Source organism: Aspergillus campestris, assembly GCF_002847485.1.
Source record: "Aspergillus campestris IBT 28561 chromosome Unknown P168scaffold_6, whole genome shotgun sequence".
In the NCBI taxonomy this organism is placed as follows: Eukaryota; Fungi; Ascomycota; class Eurotiomycetes; order Eurotiales; family Aspergillaceae; genus Aspergillus; species Aspergillus campestris.
In genome coordinates, this window is record NW_020194341.1 from 1,576,165 (window position 1) to 1,591,158 (window position 14,994).

A 14,994-nucleotide genomic window follows, 5' to 3' on the forward strand; every position below is an offset into this window, starting at 1 on the left:
CTTCTGTTCTTTCTTCCTTACTTTGTTGTTCGCTATTTGTATAATCGCAAACCATATACAACCATATACCATACCTTGTAGCTTTCCTCATATCATCAATATTGACCGTTTTCAAGTTTCGTCAATTCGTACTCAAATTATGCTACCGCCACAATGTATGATGGACATGCTACATGCATGATCCTGTCTAGAAAGACTGGGAATGGGCTAAAGAGCCATGTCTGTTGCAATTGAGTAGTAGAAGATATATCGGATGAGGGAGAGAAAGTGTTGTGAAATGACGGAAGAAAAGCAGTCAGAAACATGATAATATTGGTGATTTAGAGCTATGAAAGAAGTCGTAAAAGGTTGCAAGTCGCAAGAAAAGAGGTGACATACAAGTGGTGTGGGATACTCGCAAATCAAATGTTGACTGATTGCGGTGACTCCACAGACTACCCAATACTTGAGGGTTTGCGTCATAGACAGGGTAACCAGTCTATATATACACTGTTCAGGGTGCGGTGTAGAATATGATCCAAGGCTCTTTGCATCTGGAGATAACATGTGGAACTGAACGAGGGATGAAGACATGCCAAGTGCCAATGTAACTAGGATATGTGATTAAGACTCTGATAGACTTACAGGACCGTGAAAGAGCTGTTGCATGGACTGGATCGGTACAAGTGAGACCTTCTAATTTCTGACTGGCAAATTAACTGACAGTGGGAGGGAGCCGACGGACGCGTGGACGAACATAGCCCAGCGAATTACACTTGTACAAGACAGGCCAGGATACAAATACGGGTGGGGGTGCGATTGATGAGATGCTTCCGTGGCGTGCTATTTCTAATAATTATGTAAAGGCGAATAATAGAATGCAATGATTAACCGATGGCACATCCACCCAAAACCCCAACCCCCCCCTCTCTTCCCCGTCACTCAAACGCCAGACCCCATGCTCCGGAAATCTACGAATCGTCAAAGAACCAGAAACCTCAACAGAGGGGAAGGAAGAAAGAAAAGTCGGATCAGGTAAAGTCGAGATCATCGTCCGGTTGTCCGACATACTGAAATTTGGCTAGGACGTCGTTCGCCTGCGAATGGACCAGCCCTAGTGCCTCTTGATGTAACGCGGCGCCTGCGTCTGCGTCGGACGTGTCATGCACCAGCATGTAGTCGTGGGCCGTGTGATGCCGCACGTCGTCGTCGAAGTGGGATCCGGACAAGCCGTGTCCCCCGTGCGCGTAGGGGTCGGTCATCACGTCGTGGGTCGGGAAGCGGGGTAACGGTTGGTGGATGTCCATGATCTGCGGGTCCAGCGGCAGGGTGGTGTAGTCGCCCATCGACTCGACGGACCCCGGTACCACCGCGGCGTGCGTCGACATGAACGGATGCTGGTTGGCAGGCGCGTCGAGGGCCGTCGGGTCCAGGGGATGGGGGCCGGAGCTCAGGGCGTCGGCCGTGGACGGGGCCTGATGGTGATGGTGGGAGGCGCCGTCGACGGCCGGGTCGGGCTTGGCCTCGGCCACCGTCATGTCCATAGGGTCATCGTCCCGCAGGAACGGACCGGTCAGCGGCAGCTTCAGGGTCTCCTTGCACTGCGGACAGTCCCGGATGACGCGGCTGACGGTCTCCTTGATCCGCACCCAGTGATACTGGACGGCGATGGCGGCGGTGGTCTTGTTGATGCCCGCATGTTGCTGGTCGTGCATCTCCTGGGCAATGGTGTACTGCTGCTGGGGATCCGAGACGACCTCCTTGTCCTTGAGCATCAACTTCTCCGAGTCCCCGTCGCCTTCGATCAGCTTGTAGTGCGTGGCGGCACTCCGAAGGCGGCTCTTCTCCGCGCGGTCCGCCCCGCGCGGGTACTTGGAATGTTTCAGGTAATATCGGATCTTGTCGAATCGGTCCTGGGTGAAGGAATCCTCCCCCTCCGGGCCGAGATCGCGTCCGTAGATGATGGCGTCGACGTACTGACCCGGATTGGAGAGCAGCCGACCGCCCCCGGGGACCCTGCCGATGCGCTTGAAGCCCAGGGCATCCCAGATGCGACACGAGGCTACGTTGCTCTCGTACACCAGATTGAAGACCGCATAGGTGTAGCCCTAGTGACCGTCAGCGACGCACTCCGCCGGCAGAGGCGGGGGGGACTCACCAGCTTGGGCGCCCACTCGAGATAACCCTCGCCCATCAGCCGGCCGACACCCCGATTCCGCGCGGCGTCGGTGACGAGGAACATGCCGTTGCAGACGTGATTGCTGCGGCCGGGGTAGTTGGGGCGGACGTTGAAGCTGCCGAGGCAGAGCTTGGACCAGTTGGCGCCGGCGCGGTCCATGGCCTGCATCTCCTGGAGGCTCTTGATGTCGCCCAGCAGCATGATGGCGCCGAAGCTGGAGAACCAGTAGGCGTCGAACTGGGAGAAGGGGATGGGGTCGATCATGGCGTAGGTGTCGCCCTTCTCGATCTCCTTGTTCAACTGGTCGGACAGGTAGAGGAGCAAGGCGCGGGGGACCTCATCCTCGGGCGACAGGGGGATGAGGGTGGCGATGGTGACGCGATCGCGCAGGGTGACCTGGCGGGGATAGACGTCGAGGGGGAGCTCCTGCTCCGAGGGGAACACGGTCGAACTCAAGTCCGCATGAACCGCCGGCATGCTGATGCCCGAGGCCGACCCGACCCGGTCCCGTGACTGGCCGCCGGATTAGCTGTGCACGTGATCTGAGACATGCTGAGAGGGCGCCGATGGATGTCATGTCGCGTGTCGGTGGGTGATGCCATCCCGACGCGAGATCCCGCGCGGGTAGGGGAGGGGAGACACTCCATCATGACGACATGACGACATGAGGCCTGGGGATGGGAGGATGGCGATGCAGGGTGGGGTTCTTGGGGGGGAAGAGCGGGGGAAGGTAGAGGTAGAGGAGGAGGAGGGGAAGAGGGAGCGAAGAGGGCCCAAGAGAGGGGAAACGCACTGACAGTGAGGATCTTCTGGGCAATCGACGCGTCCGGATCCTCGGTCGTTCCAGATGGTCGTTCGTTTGGAATCCCGAACTGTACTTCCCGGACTGCTGAGTATTCTCAAGTCTGGAATGGAGTGAACGCAGTCGAGAAATCCTCATCCCGGGGGTCTGGATCATTATTGTTCCCACCGGGGTCAGGCATCTGTTTGTTGGATTTGGTCAGTTTGTTTATTTGACAGATTTGTTGGATTTGACAGGTTTGTCTGGGTTGGTTGGTTTGTCTAGTTTGTCACCACAGGATCATCAATGCAGCCATATGATCATCATCATCACCACCAAGTGTACGCTTAACTCACCTCACCAGTGTGATCCCTCGCCATGCCAGGACCGTTACCTACACAGGCCCTGCGTGGGGGCGTCCGATGCCACGCTCGACGGTCGACCCCATCATCACGACGTCTGTTTAGCCAGGGCCGATTGTCCGCCAGCGCGGTAGCAGGCGCCGCGGAGGCCGAGGTGCAGGCCGCCCAGAAGTACTGCGCCGATCTTGTGCTGTGAGTCGAAGACACGGGGGGAGTCAGAGGAAGAGGAGCGCGGAGAATGGAGGAGCTGACTCGACCCCCGCTGGGCATGCAGAAAATATGATCGCCCCGCCTACACCCTGAGCACCTTCGTCCCCCGGCCCGTCCAGCCCTTCTACCTCGCCCTCCGGGCATTGAACGTCTCGCTCTCCATGATCCCCGACACCACCTCCTCCCACACGATCGGATTGATGCGACTGCAATTCTGGCGCGACGCCGTCACCAAGGCCCTCGCCGGTGCCCCGCCCAAGGAGCCCGTCGCCGTTCTCCTCGCCGCCGCCATCGCCGACCGCCACGAGCAGACGCAGGGCCGCGCCCGCATCAGCAAACGCTGGCTCACCCGCATGATCGACGCCCGCGAGCAGACCCTCACCAATGACCCCTATCCCGACCTCGCCGCCCTCGAATCCTACGCCGAGAACACCTACTCCACCCTCATGTACCTGACGCTGTCCGCCCTGCCAATGACCTCCGTCACCGCCGACCACGTCGCCTCCCACATCGGCAAGGCCACGGGTATCGTCGCCATCCTCAAGGGCCTCCCGCTCGTCGCCTTCCCGCCTCCGGCCCCGCGGAGTCCCCAGGGCGGCGGAGCAGGGGGCGGCACGAAGCAGGGTGCCGTCATGCTCCCGCTAGACGTCATGGCCGAGACGGGCGTGCAGGAGGAGGCCGTCTTTCGACAGGGCGCTGAGGCTCCTGGCCTACGGGATGCCGTCTTCACCGTCGCCACCCGGGCCAGCGACCACCTCATCACCGTCGACCAGATGCTGGCCAACCTGCGCGCAGGCCAGGACGTGGGCCATGCGTTCGAACACGAGGGCGAGGAGGGTCACGACCATCCGACGTCCCCCGGCGGTGTTGCGGACTCGGCCCCGTTGCAGGAGGTGAACCGCGCGTTCGGCGTCTACATGCCCGCGGTGGCCACGCGACTGTGGCTCGACCGGCTCCAGCAGGTGGATTTCGACATCTTCCAACCGGACCTCCTCCGGTCCGACTGGCGGCTGCCCTGGAAGGCCTACTGGGCCTTCCAGCGGCGGAAGTTGTGAGGGGTGCTAGGATTTTGTATAATACCACGAGCTGTAATACTACATATAATCAACCATCCAGTCTTTCGTTGGCATCTCTTCTTATATCACTTACTATGTTGTCGGAGGACCGCACGATAGTGACTGAACGGTCCGCACCGCATTTGTACGACCCACCCACAACGTGATTCATGACATAGATATCATCCGGTCCAGTAATACCTGGCCATGGGTATACAGTAGAAACAATCGAAGATTTGCAATTATCGTCTTTGTCTGAATCAAGTCCAAAGGGTGTTGGTGTTGGCATAATGAGACATGAAATCGAGTTGGGCGAGCCCAGAACCGAACAGAGTTCCACAAGCAGGGGTCAAAAGAAACCAGAAAGAAAGGGAAAGAAAAGGAACAGGAAGAAAAAAGAAGGAAAGAAAGCTCCTCACAAACCAGTGACCCTCCCAAAGTCTCCATCAACAATGCGTTCCTATCAATTAAATGGCCGTAAAAGAGACCAAAGCACGCGGCGACCCTGTCAACGGCCACAGCCCCTTGTAAAACCCCACGATCCCCGCCACAAGAAGCACATAATAGGCAATAGTCCAACCGATCCGTAACCGGCCAGACTCCTTCCGAGAACCCGACTCCGCCCCGTCCTTGTCTTTGCACAGGCGCGGCGAATCCGACGGCACGCCCGCGTCGCCCACCTGCCCCCATAGCCGGGGGAGCCCGCACCAGTTGCAGAAGCTGTGGACGACGATGACGGCCAGAAGCGATCCGGTCCGCAGATACAGGAAGGTGGCGTACCAGCCGAAGACGGTCGTGTATCCGAACTGGATGACAGAGCGGAGCAGGGCGGCGAACGCGGAGGTGTCGGGGTGGGTGAGGCGGAATTCGTAGAAATGGTGCACGTGGGCGATGCCGAAATACAGCGGTGTGATCATGATGATGCGGCTGGGTGGGACTCTGGCTAGTAGGTGGAGTGGGATGATGGATGATCGGAAGAGAACCTCTTCGGTAATGGGGCCCTGTTGTCCTGTTAGATGTGCGTCTGGCTACGGACGTGCTTGTATCTATCCAGATGGGTCGCGGATTGACTTACGGCGATGAAGTTGCGCCATCCCATCCATCCGCGCAGCGACTCGGACACCCCCCGCCCCCGGACCCAGTCCCGCCATTGGCCGTATACGATGCCTCGCTCAAAGAGCGGTCCCATGAACAGGATGGCGGTTAGGGCTAGACCGCGCACGATCTCCTGGACGCCCACAGGCCACCATCCCAGAATCCGGAGGGCCTCGTTTGACGGGATATGCCCCTTAGCCGTGAACAGCCACAGAACGGCCGCCGTGCTGAGCAGGCAAGACCCCGTCACCGCGCGGGTGCGAGCCCGAATGACCGAAGGGGCATCCCGACTCAGGGTTTGCGACGGCCGCGTGGCGGAGAAGAGGTAGAACGGGACGACATAGAGGAAGGTCAAGGCTAGCTGCGATCATCTGTGTCAACCATTGACCTGCCCGAAACCCTTCTTCTCTTAGGAAGAATGCCTACCGAATACAGCGCGGCTTGCTGCGCTGAAATGACAGGCTCATCTAGAATGCGAACCGGTCAGAGATCCACCCTGCTCTCGGCCTCTTATGTCCCGCGCGACGTACCCTGTGGTTTAGTGTACAGGCTCTTGAGGCGAGCGATAATCCCGACGGGCGCCATCGTCATCTAGATCTCCGTCGTTTGGGACTATCCCTCGTTTGGAACGCGATCGACGATCTCGGGTTGCGGAACGGGCGATCGCAGATACTCTCCAGAGATTGGAACCGAGCGGGTGCGGATCCGTCTTCAGATCGATGATGGATGCACCTCGAGGAACTCTTCTCGACTTCCAGGCCGACGAGATAATTGACCGCAGACAAACAAAGAATCCCAACAAGGCTGCGTTGCTGCCTGAGGCGACAGGCACTGCACGGGCTGTTTGACTGGTTTGTCTGCGGGCAGGGATTACCTTTCCCCGGATTTACGTGGGTTTGCTCCATTTGCTTGTACGTTCGGGCCGTTCCGTTTGTTGCGTTTGTTTATCGGATAGACGACAAAGAGATCTGGGCAGGACAATGCCATTGTTCGGTGGGACCAGACAATGGAGTGCGGGTTGTGGAGAAGGGATCCCGCAGAGTACCACTAGGACCCAGAACTATATAATGGACACCGTGCCCAGCGGGAGCTCCCCCATCACACAAGAGCCAATCCAAAAGTAAAACCCACAGAAAGCATACAGGAAGACGGGAACCAAGCAGAGGAAGAACACAACCGGCACGATGGACGAACGTGACATCGAACAGAGGGCCAAGGAGGCAGAAGCACGCGAGTGCGCAGAGCGAGGCGCTCGCGTGCATGCCTTTCTCGAAGCCCAGTCGTCCATCATGCGCATGATGGACGAGCTCGAAGCGAAAGTGAAGCAGAACGCGACCTTCTGCGCCCTGGTGAACGGAGCTCTGTGTCTACACGAGGAGCAGGACGAAGACGCTGAAGCGCATGCACGCCGGGCCTTGGAGATCGCTGAAGCGATGCAGAGGAGATCGTGGATCGTTCTATGCCGCTACTGGCTGGGGCGGATCGAGTATCAGCGGGGCAACACTGCCGACGCGTACGAGCATTTCGTCTACGTGAACCACTGGATCAAGGATTCCCCTGAGGCGGAAGATCTGCCGTTTTATCTCGACCATTGTGACCCCTTGGGGCCCCAGACGGAGTCGCAGGCGCTGCCGTGGCCACTGCAGCAGGGGGATGGTCCGGCTCTCTGCAAGAAATGCCAGCAACCCATGGACGAGGGGGACAGTCCGGATGATAGCCAGAAGTTACTTGACGGCCATGATGGCCCTCGACCCGCCAAGCGGACGCTGGGACCCTCCCTAGAGGATGATACTACCGTGCTCATCTCCCAGCCCCGGCGTGATGGGACATCGCCTGCTCGAGCCAAGCCCTGGGTCGTCCAAGATCGCGAAGACCAGCACCTGCACCCCGGCGATGAAGAGCCGGTAGTCATCCGTAGACCCGGTCGGAAACACCGGCCCGACTTGGAACTCAGCTGGAGTATGGGGTCCACGCCCTCTCCACACCGATTGGAACAGGCGCCCTTCACCTTCCGGATGTACCCCACGGGCGTCGCGGCCCGGACCCGCCCGACGAAGGTCTTCAAAGAGCACCCGAATGAGGTCCTCATGCCGGCCAAGGAGTGGGAGACAATCCGCAAGGACGCAAAGGATAAATGGGTCACAATGAGTCTTTTGGCTCACGAGAGGGACCATATCCAGCAGAAGATCTTGGAGAAGAAAACCTCGTAGGGGACTGTTCTGCGTAGCTGTAGCTCTTCTGTTCCCGACCCTTTTCCTTCCCATTGTCCCTTTGTTTCTTCTTTCTTTTCTTTTTCTACTTTGCTCATGCCTTGTCTGCTCGTATCTTCTCGTATATTGGTGTAGTGGCCGTCATATTTGCTGGTCTAGTTTGGTGCTAATTGACCGAATGGCGCTTATAGTTGGCGAAACGTCTTTACCCTTACAACTAGACAGTATCTCTAGCCGTTCAAGTCGACAACCGGGACGTCCCTTAGTATATCCAGTAGTGCTAACCTGAATAGAGACGAGAATACACGCATGGCAAATTGCTTCTTTTTTGAAGCTGCACTGTTTCCGTAGCATTTGTACTTCCTGCCTGTCCAATCGAATGTGACAACCTCTTCCGTGCGACATTGCCCTGTATATTTCCGACCTACGGCCTATATGCATTGGACTTTGGTGGCTACTCTTACAGAAGAAAACCAGGGAAGCGGCGCCAGTCACATATCCCATTATCCTGGTGAACGGTCATCAGTTCATAGTAGACGGTTACACAAGAATCCGTAAGATGGATACATCCCACGCCCATGCGGCAATCCCCATGGCCCCCACGCTCATCGTCAATGCCATCAACACGTTCACGGCGTTGTTGTCGAGCAGGTCTACGCCGCTCTCGACTCGTCGGCTTTCCTGAGCAGATGTATCTGGCGCCGAGGCTTTCGAGCTGGCTTTTCCGGATGCCGTCTTGCTGGGACGGCTGCTGGATGCGGCGGCGGTCAGGCCAGCCCCACTGGCCTGTCCACTGGGTGTGGAATGCGGATGGACGAGGACCTGAAGCGTGTGCCAAGTCAGCGCATGTCACTGTTCACAGGAGAAAGAAATGGGATACACGGGGCAGACCCAAGGGGCATGGGACGTACCTTCTCACCGCCTGTACCCTCGACGATCTTCCCGGTTCGCTTATCCACCACACTCGCCTGCAGCATCCCACCCAGGAGACTGTCGAGCACGCTTCCGAGGCCTCCCCAGGCCGTCATGGCCAGCACCCATTGCCCTCGTTCCATTAGATTGTAGCTGTCACTGCGCCCGGGGAGCAACAGGGCCGATGCCACCGCAACGATGGACGCCCCCATCACCCCCGCCAGAAGTCCGGTGCCCGTGACGCCCCCATTCGTTCCCGGTGGGACGACACGGAGGGTCGGTGAGGTGATCAAGCGTGGATTCGACTTCGAGAGGATGCCGAGTTCGGAGGAGAAGGTATCAGCGGCAACGGCGGCATAGTTTCTACGGGGGGATACTTGTTAGAACAGCGACTGGCACGGGATTGGCCGGGAACGACGTCAAAAGGACCTACGCAACAATCCCCACGACCAACAGATCCTCCGGTGTTCGAGGGCCCTCCGCGAAGAACCCCCGACCGGGCTGTCCGCTGGCGGCGAGCGCCCACCGATGCAGCAAGATCAGGCCCGTGGCGACGATGGAATTCGCCAACACCTGGATGTGCGTCCGCGCGCCCTCGCCCCCGTGCGAACCCGACGCGGAGAGGGTCAACCGGGCTTTGACGTCATGTTTGATCTGTCCTCCGATCCCCAGATCAGCCAGTGTTCATTGCCAGCGGATCTCCCGCGTTTTCCCCGACGGGGTCCTCCTGCCCTCCATATCGTCTTACCTTCGTCACCTTCGTCCCACCCAGATAGAAGACCACCAGCAAGGCAAACGGGGCCGACCACGGGTGCAGGGCATGTGCGACGGCCGTGATGGCGGCGGCGACCAGCCCCGGGATGGTGAGTGACTGGCGGGACCACGCGCGGTACACGAGGCCGAGGATCGCGGGAACGGCAATGACTGGCTTCATTATCGCGATTTCGACGGATCCACAATGCGAAGATTCCACAGTACAGGGTCAACGCTCGGATTGAAGACACCTAGGTCTACTCGAGCATCCAATGCGTCACCGTGACCGATTGCTGTTGCTGACGGAGAGGAGCTTCCCTTCCATGACGGATGTTGATCAGCCGCTCCGCTCCATCTGCGCTAGGCTATAACGGGACTAGCCCTGAATGGAAACAAACAGAACAACACCCGCACTGTGTTCTCTGCACGGGACCTCATCGACAGTCGACAACACCGATATCCAGCAGGAGTCTACAAGGAGAGTAGAGGGGAGGCATACGAAGCACGGAGAAGGACGGGATAGAAGGGAAAGCAGGGATTAGCCGTCTGTGGAGTCACCCGGGTGCTGTTGTCACGAATGGGCGTGCCAACGAGGTTCTATAGACGGTGGTAAGGGATGTGGGAGGGCCACTCCCCGACCTCACTAGGCGAAGTGGACGGCGTACTCTGTAGATGTCCTCAGATTCCCTCCCCGTTGTGTCGTATGCAGACAACGCCTCGTCGTAGGAGTGATATGAGTAAATGAAGCACGTGACCCCGCGTCGGTCGCGTCACGTCACGTTCCGCCCGCTAGGCAGCGATCGCTGCCTAGACGTCACAGCCATCCAACGTCACACGGGGGAAGACTCATGGCGTTCACTTGCCATCTGCATCTCCCACACGCGGTCTCATGAACCGCTGACCACATCCCCGAGAGGCTCTGCTCCGTTCCGGTCACGCACAATGGCTGACGAGTACCGCGACGACGACCAGCTGGAGGACGAGGAGGAGATCGATGAGACCGTACGTAACACCCTCCCCCCACCCACCGTTGGAGAAGAATAGCGAGCTCAGACGAGGGAGATGAGATAGGGATATAAAACGGTCAAGGATGCCATCCTCTTTGCCATTGAGATCAACGAGTCGATGTTGACCCCCAGTCCCTCCGCCGATTCGAAAACGAAAGGGGAGGAGTCGCCCGCCTCGGCCGCGCTGAAATGCGCCTACCACCTGATGCAGCAACGCATCATCTCCAACCCGCACGACATGATGGGGGTCCTCTTGTACGGGACGCAGGCGTCCAAGTTCTACGACGAGGAGGAGACCAGCCGCGGCGATCTCTCCTACCCTCACTGCTACCTCTTCACCGATCTGGATGTGCCCTCGGCGCACGAAGTCAAGGAGCTACGGGGGCTGGCTGACGATGAAGGAGAGGCAAGGAATGTGCTTGTTCCATCCAAAGAGCCAGTGTCCATGGCCAACGTATTGTTCTGTGCGAATCAGATCTTCACGTCGAAGGCCCCGAACTTTCTCTCCCGGCGACTCTTCATCGTGACGGACAATGACAACCCCCACGGAGAGAACAAGGCCCTCCGCTCCGCGGCCGCAGTGCGGGCCCGGGATCTCTACGACCTGGGGGTGTCCATTGAGCTCTTTCCGATCTCGCACCCAGACCATGAGTTTGACCACGCGCGGTTTTATGACGTAAGAGGTCTCAAGCCCGACCCTCAGGAGCATGGCACTGACACTCCGCGCAGGATATCATCTACAGGGCTTCGCCGACGGATCCCGACGCTCCCTCGTACCAGCTCGCCGATTCCAAGGCGTCGACCGCGACGGGCGATGGGATCGCGCTGCTCAAGACCCTCTTATCGAGCATCCACTCACGATCGGTCGCCCGCCGGGCGTACTTTTCTAACATGCCCCTAGAGCTGGGCCCCGACTTCCGGATCTCCGTGTCGGGATATCATCTCTTTCGCCGCCAGCAGCCGGCCCGCAGCGGCTACGTCTGGCTGGAGGGCGAGCACCCGCAGATGGCCCAAGGCGAGACCACCGCGATCGCCGACGATACGGCGCGGACGGTGGAGAAGTGGGAGATTAAGAAGGCCTACAAGTTCGGGGGGGACCAAGTCATCTTCACCCCCGAGGAGCTGAAATCGCTGCGGGATTTCGGCGATCCAGTCATCCGCATCATTGGCTTCAAGCCCCTCTCCGCCCTCCCGTTCTGGGCCAACGTCAAACACCCGTTCTTCATCTACCCGTCCGAGGCCGACTATGTCGGATCCACGCGCGTCTTCGCGGCCCTGCACCGCAAACTACTCCGGGATCGAAAGGCCGCCCTGGTCTGGTTCATCCCGCGCAAGGCGTCCGGTCCCGTTCTGGGCGCCCTGATGGCAGGGCCCGAAAAGGTAGACGAATACGGCGTGCAGAAGCTTCCCCCGGGAATGTGGATCATCCCGCTGCCCTTCGCCGACGACGTGCGCCAGAACCCCGAGACCCGCCTGACGGTGGCGCCGGAGCCCTTGATTGACAAGATGCGCTATGTGGTGCAGCAGCTGCAGCTCCCCAAGGCCATCTATGACCCCTCCCGATACCCCAACCCCTGTAAGCCCTCCCTCCGCACGACAGAGCCCCTCCACCGAGACTAACTGGACTCAGCGCTTCAATGGCACTACCGCATCCTGCAGGCTCTCGCACTCGACGAGGACCTGCCCGAGAAACCCGAGGACAAAACGATCCCGAAATACCGGCAGATCGATAAGGTAAGTCACCACCGCCAACCACTCCGATGCCCCTAGCATAGACTCATCGTTGGCCAGCGCGCGGGCTTCTACGTCCTGTCCTGGGCGGAGGAGCTAGAGAAACAATACGCCGCGGCCGGCGGGACGGCCGCTCAAACCACGCTGGTCAAACGGAGTGCCAAAGACCGCGATGCCGAGACCGGAGATTCAGCCAGTCAGCCGGCGAAGAAGCCCAAGGTCGAGGATGGTTCTTCCGGTGTCGAGGCTGATATCCGCAGCCACTACGAGAAGAATACGCTGTCGAAGGTGAGCATTCCCCGTGTCACTCCTCCTTCGCTATGCTCTAGGATCACTAACCATCCTACCATCTTATCCAGCTCACGGTCCCCATCCTCAAAGATTTCCTGCACTCTCACGGCCGTTCGACAGCCGGTAAGAAGGCTGATCTGGTGGAACGTGTGGAGGAATACTACGAGCGGAAATGATCAACGGCCTTCACCTTATGATTGCTACATACCATCCTCAATGACATCCTATATAGTTGGTTTCGCTTGCTGTTTCCCATCCCATCGTAGTGGGCTCTTGCATCGGTTTCTCCCGACCATCTGCCCTTGGTAGTTATTGTAGACTATCGGTCGACAATGAGCTCGCGCCGAACGGCAGTCCTCCTTACTTTCCCGTCGATGCACCTTTCCACCGTGAGTGTCAAGGTATACTGTCCCAGTCGGACTATCTCCGAATTTGCGCCGGAGAGAAAAAGGCGCGGAAGAACAATCCCGCGTCGGCCGATAGCGGTGTTTGCGCTGTTTGTTTGCGCCCCCCCGACAGATTTGGAGATGCTTCCGAGACGAGTCATCGCTGCCTTCTTCCCCTCTTCTGTCTCTCTCTTCAACCTGGGCTGTGGATTTTTCTCTCTGGTTGTACTTGCGCTCTCAGGTCCATCACCATGTCTTTCGTTCGCTTCGCTGCCCGGCGCATGCGCGTGCCGAAGAATCTCGGCGCGTGCGAATCACCGCTCCGACGCTCGTTCACGGCGACGGCGTCGCAAATGACCAAGGTAGGCGCTTGGACGGTCGACGGCGTCAGAAGCCTGAGGCATGAAGCTAACTGCGTCGCCAGAAAGAATCAACCGTGCCGAACCCGGATCCGACCCCCGATTCCACGACGGCGGCCTTCGTCAAAGAGCGCGCGCCGTACATGGTCCCCACCTACGTTCGCCCGGCGCCGATGATGATGAAGGGACAGGGATGCTACCTGTGGGACATGGAGAACCGTCGCTACTTGGATATGACGGCGGGGATTGCGGTCAACTCGCTGGGTCATTGTGATCCGGAGATCGCCCAGATTATTGGGGAACAGGTGCAGTGGCCGATTTCTTGGACCCGATCGACGCAGGAAAAACACCCATCTAACCGTTGGTGGAATGGCTAGGCCGAGACCCTGATCCACGCCTCGAATCTCTACCACAACGTCTGGACCGGCGCCCTCAGCGAGAAGCTCATCCAGACCACCCGCGAGTCCGGCGCCATGCGGGATGCCGCCCAGGTCTTCATCTCGAACTCCGGAACCGAGGCCAACGAGGCCGCCATCAAGTTCGCCCGCAAGGTCGGCCGCTCCCAGGATCCCTCGGGCGCGAAGCACGAGATCGTCTCCTTCCACAACTCCTTCCACGGACGGACGATGGGCGCGCTCTCCGCCACGCCGAACCCCAAATACCAGACCCCGTTCGCCCCCATGCTGCCCGGCTTCCGGTACGGCAACTACAATGACGTCGAGCAACTGTCGACCCTGGTCACCGAGAACACATGCGGTGTCATCGTCGAGCCGATCCAGGGCGAGGGCGGCGTGAACATGGCCACCCCCGAGTTTCTCCAGGCCCTGCGCCAGCGCTGTGACGCGGTGGGCGCTGTCCTGATCTTCGACGAGATCCAGTGCGGCCTGTCGCGGACCGGCAGCTTCTGGGCGCACGGCCACCCCTCGCTGGCGCCGGCCTCCGGGCCCGCCGCGCACCCGGACATCCTGACGTCTGCCAAGGCGCTGGGCAACGGCATCCCCATCGGCGCCACCATCGTCTCGGGCAAGACCGTGGCGGAGCACATCAAGCCGGGCGACCACGGCACCACCTTCGGCGGGAACCCGCTCGCCTGCCGCGTGGCGCACCACATCATCGAGCGTCTGGCCGCCCCGGAGCTGCAGCAGGCCGTGGCGACGAGCTCCGAGACCCTCGTGGCGGGCCTTGACGCCCTTCGCCAGAAGTACCCGCAGGTCATCTCCGAGATCCGCGGCCGCGGCCTGATCCTGGGTGCCCAGCTCTCCCCCGAGTTCAGCGGCGCCGTGCCGGACCTGATCACCGCCGCGCGGGAGCGCGGATTGCTGATCATCAGCGCCGGCGACGGCTGCATCCGCTTCGTGCCTCCGTTGAACATCACTGAGACAGAGATCCGCACCGCCCTCTCGATCCTGGAGCAGGCGTTGGCGGTGGTCGTCGAGCGGGCCTAAGCCAGCGGATCGGAGAGCATCGACCTCCATTGTCTGATTTGATTGCGTGATGGTAGATAGACTACTGGATGGTGACTAGACTTTTTTCGGTACATAGACTCGGGATTTCAAGAAATATACTGGATTGCATTATTCCCATCATCTTGGTTGTTCTCCCAATGTTCTCATATCGCAGCACTTGATCTTGGCTTTTCCATCTTTCATGATGACCATTATGTTGCTCGCTCTCCTGGTCTTAA

At 59.2% G+C, this 14,994-nt stretch overlaps 7 protein-coding genes across 7 annotated transcripts; 4 read left to right on the forward strand and 3 right to left on the reverse strand.

The window, feature by feature from the left end:
* Positions 1 to 845: 845 nt before the first annotated feature.
* P168DRAFT_253742 (putative histone acetyltransferase Spt10) lies at positions 846 to 3,033 on the reverse strand. The gene is made up of 2 exons (XM_024834387.1): positions 2,138 to 3,033; positions 846 to 2,087 (listed from the first exon to the last, which is right to left on the reverse strand). The coding sequence occupies exons 1-2, from the start codon at positions 2,633 to 2,635 to the stop codon at positions 1,011 to 1,013; spliced, it is 1,575 nt and encodes a 524-aa protein (XP_024693131.1). The 5' UTR covers positions 2,636 to 3,033; the 3' UTR covers positions 846 to 1,010.
* A 251-nt stretch (positions 3,034 to 3,284) lies between these two features.
* On the forward strand, positions 3,285 to 4,566 carry P168DRAFT_269588 (uncharacterized protein; the record flags this gene model as incomplete). The annotated part of the gene is made up of 2 exons (XM_024835148.1): positions 3,285 to 3,493; positions 3,576 to 4,566. The coding sequence occupies exons 1-2, from the start codon at positions 3,318 to 3,320 to the stop codon at positions 4,564 to 4,566; spliced, it is 1,167 nt and encodes a 388-aa protein (XP_024693132.1). The 5' UTR covers positions 3,285 to 3,317.
* Positions 4,567 to 5,033: 467 nt separating this feature from the next.
* On the reverse strand, positions 5,034 to 6,246 carry P168DRAFT_297372 (CPBP family intramembrane glutamic endopeptidase; the record flags this gene model as incomplete). The annotated part of the gene is made up of 4 exons (XM_024838172.1): positions 5,034 to 5,567; positions 5,642 to 6,018; positions 6,084 to 6,128; positions 6,192 to 6,246. The coding sequence occupies 4 exons, from the start codon at positions 6,244 to 6,246 to the stop codon at positions 5,034 to 5,036; spliced, it is 1,011 nt and encodes a 336-aa protein (XP_024693133.1).
* A 599-nt stretch (positions 6,247 to 6,845) lies between these two features.
* P168DRAFT_318863 (tetratricopeptide repeat protein) lies at positions 6,846 to 7,871 on the forward strand (the record flags this gene model as incomplete). Its single annotated transcript, XM_024840230.1, has 1 exon — positions 6,846 to 7,871. One exon carries the CDS (start codon positions 6,846 to 6,848, stop codon positions 7,869 to 7,871), a length of 1,026 nt encoding a protein of 341 aa, XP_024693134.1.
* Positions 7,872 to 8,265: 394 nt separating this feature from the next.
* On the reverse strand, positions 8,266 to 9,832 carry P168DRAFT_311073 (DUF92 domain-containing protein). Its single transcript, XM_024839454.1, has 4 exons — positions 9,532 to 9,832; positions 9,217 to 9,437; positions 8,783 to 9,146; positions 8,266 to 8,693 (listed from the first exon to the last, which is right to left on the reverse strand). The coding sequence occupies exons 1-4, from the start codon at positions 9,715 to 9,717 to the stop codon at positions 8,412 to 8,414; spliced, it is 1,053 nt and encodes a 350-aa protein (XP_024693135.1). The 5' UTR covers positions 9,718 to 9,832; the 3' UTR covers positions 8,266 to 8,411.
* A 562-nt stretch (positions 9,833 to 10,394) lies between these two features.
* On the forward strand, positions 10,395 to 12,808 carry akuA (putative DSB repair complex subunit Ku70). Its single transcript, XM_024835149.1, has 6 exons — positions 10,395 to 10,538; positions 10,608 to 11,219; positions 11,273 to 12,119; positions 12,174 to 12,277; positions 12,335 to 12,562; positions 12,634 to 12,808. The coding sequence occupies exons 1-6, from the start codon at positions 10,479 to 10,481 to the stop codon at positions 12,739 to 12,741; spliced, it is 1,959 nt and encodes a 652-aa protein (XP_024693136.1). The 5' UTR covers positions 10,395 to 10,478; the 3' UTR covers positions 12,742 to 12,808.
* A 321-nt stretch (positions 12,809 to 13,129) lies between these two features.
* P168DRAFT_269599 (acetylornithine transaminase) lies at positions 13,130 to 14,895 on the forward strand. Its single transcript, XM_024835150.1, has 3 exons — positions 13,130 to 13,313; positions 13,376 to 13,615; positions 13,688 to 14,895. The coding sequence occupies exons 1-3, from the start codon at positions 13,203 to 13,205 to the stop codon at positions 14,753 to 14,755; spliced, it is 1,419 nt and encodes a 472-aa protein (XP_024693137.1). The 5' UTR covers positions 13,130 to 13,202; the 3' UTR covers positions 14,756 to 14,895.
* The last annotated feature ends 99 nt before the right edge of the window (positions 14,896 to 14,994 follow it).

Coding starts and splice junctions, on each gene's coding strand:
- P168DRAFT_253742 (XM_024834387.1), bottom strand. CDS start 2,635: ATGCCGGCGGTTCATGCGGACTTGAGTTCGACCGTGTTCCCCTCGGAG. Junction 2,088..2,137: donor TCGAGTGGGCGCCCAAGCTG/GTGAGTCCCCCC, acceptor GACGGTCACTAG/GGCTACACCTATGCGGTCTT.
- P168DRAFT_311073 (XM_024839454.1), bottom strand. CDS start 9,717: ATGAAGCCAGTCATTGCCGTTCCCGCGATCCTCGGCCTCGTGTACCGC. Junction 9,438..9,531: donor GTGGGACGAAGGTGACGAAG/GTAAGACGATAT, acceptor ATCGGAGGACAG/ATCAAACATGACGTCAAAGC. Junction 9,147..9,216: donor TTGGTCGTGGGGATTGTTGC/GTAGGTCCTTTT, acceptor ATCCCCCCGTAG/AAACTATGCCGCCGTTGCCG.
- akuA (XM_024835149.1), top strand. CDS start 10,479: ATGGCTGACGAGTACCGCGACGACGACCAGCTGGAGGACGAGGAGGAG. Junction 12,278..12,334: donor AATACCGGCAGATCGATAAG/GTAAGTCACCAC, acceptor ATCGTTGGCCAG/CGCGCGGGCTTCTACGTCCT. Junction 12,563..12,633: donor AGAAGAATACGCTGTCGAAG/GTGAGCATTCCC, acceptor CATCTTATCCAG/CTCACGGTCCCCATCCTCAA.
- P168DRAFT_269599 (XM_024835150.1), top strand. CDS start 13,203: ATGTCTTTCGTTCGCTTCGCTGCCCGGCGCATGCGCGTGCCGAAGAAT. Junction 13,314..13,375: donor CGGCGTCGCAAATGACCAAG/GTAGGCGCTTGG, acceptor CTGCGTCGCCAG/AAAGAATCAACCGTGCCGAA. Junction 13,616..13,687: donor CCCAGATTATTGGGGAACAG/GTGCAGTGGCCG, acceptor TGGAATGGCTAG/GCCGAGACCCTGATCCACGC.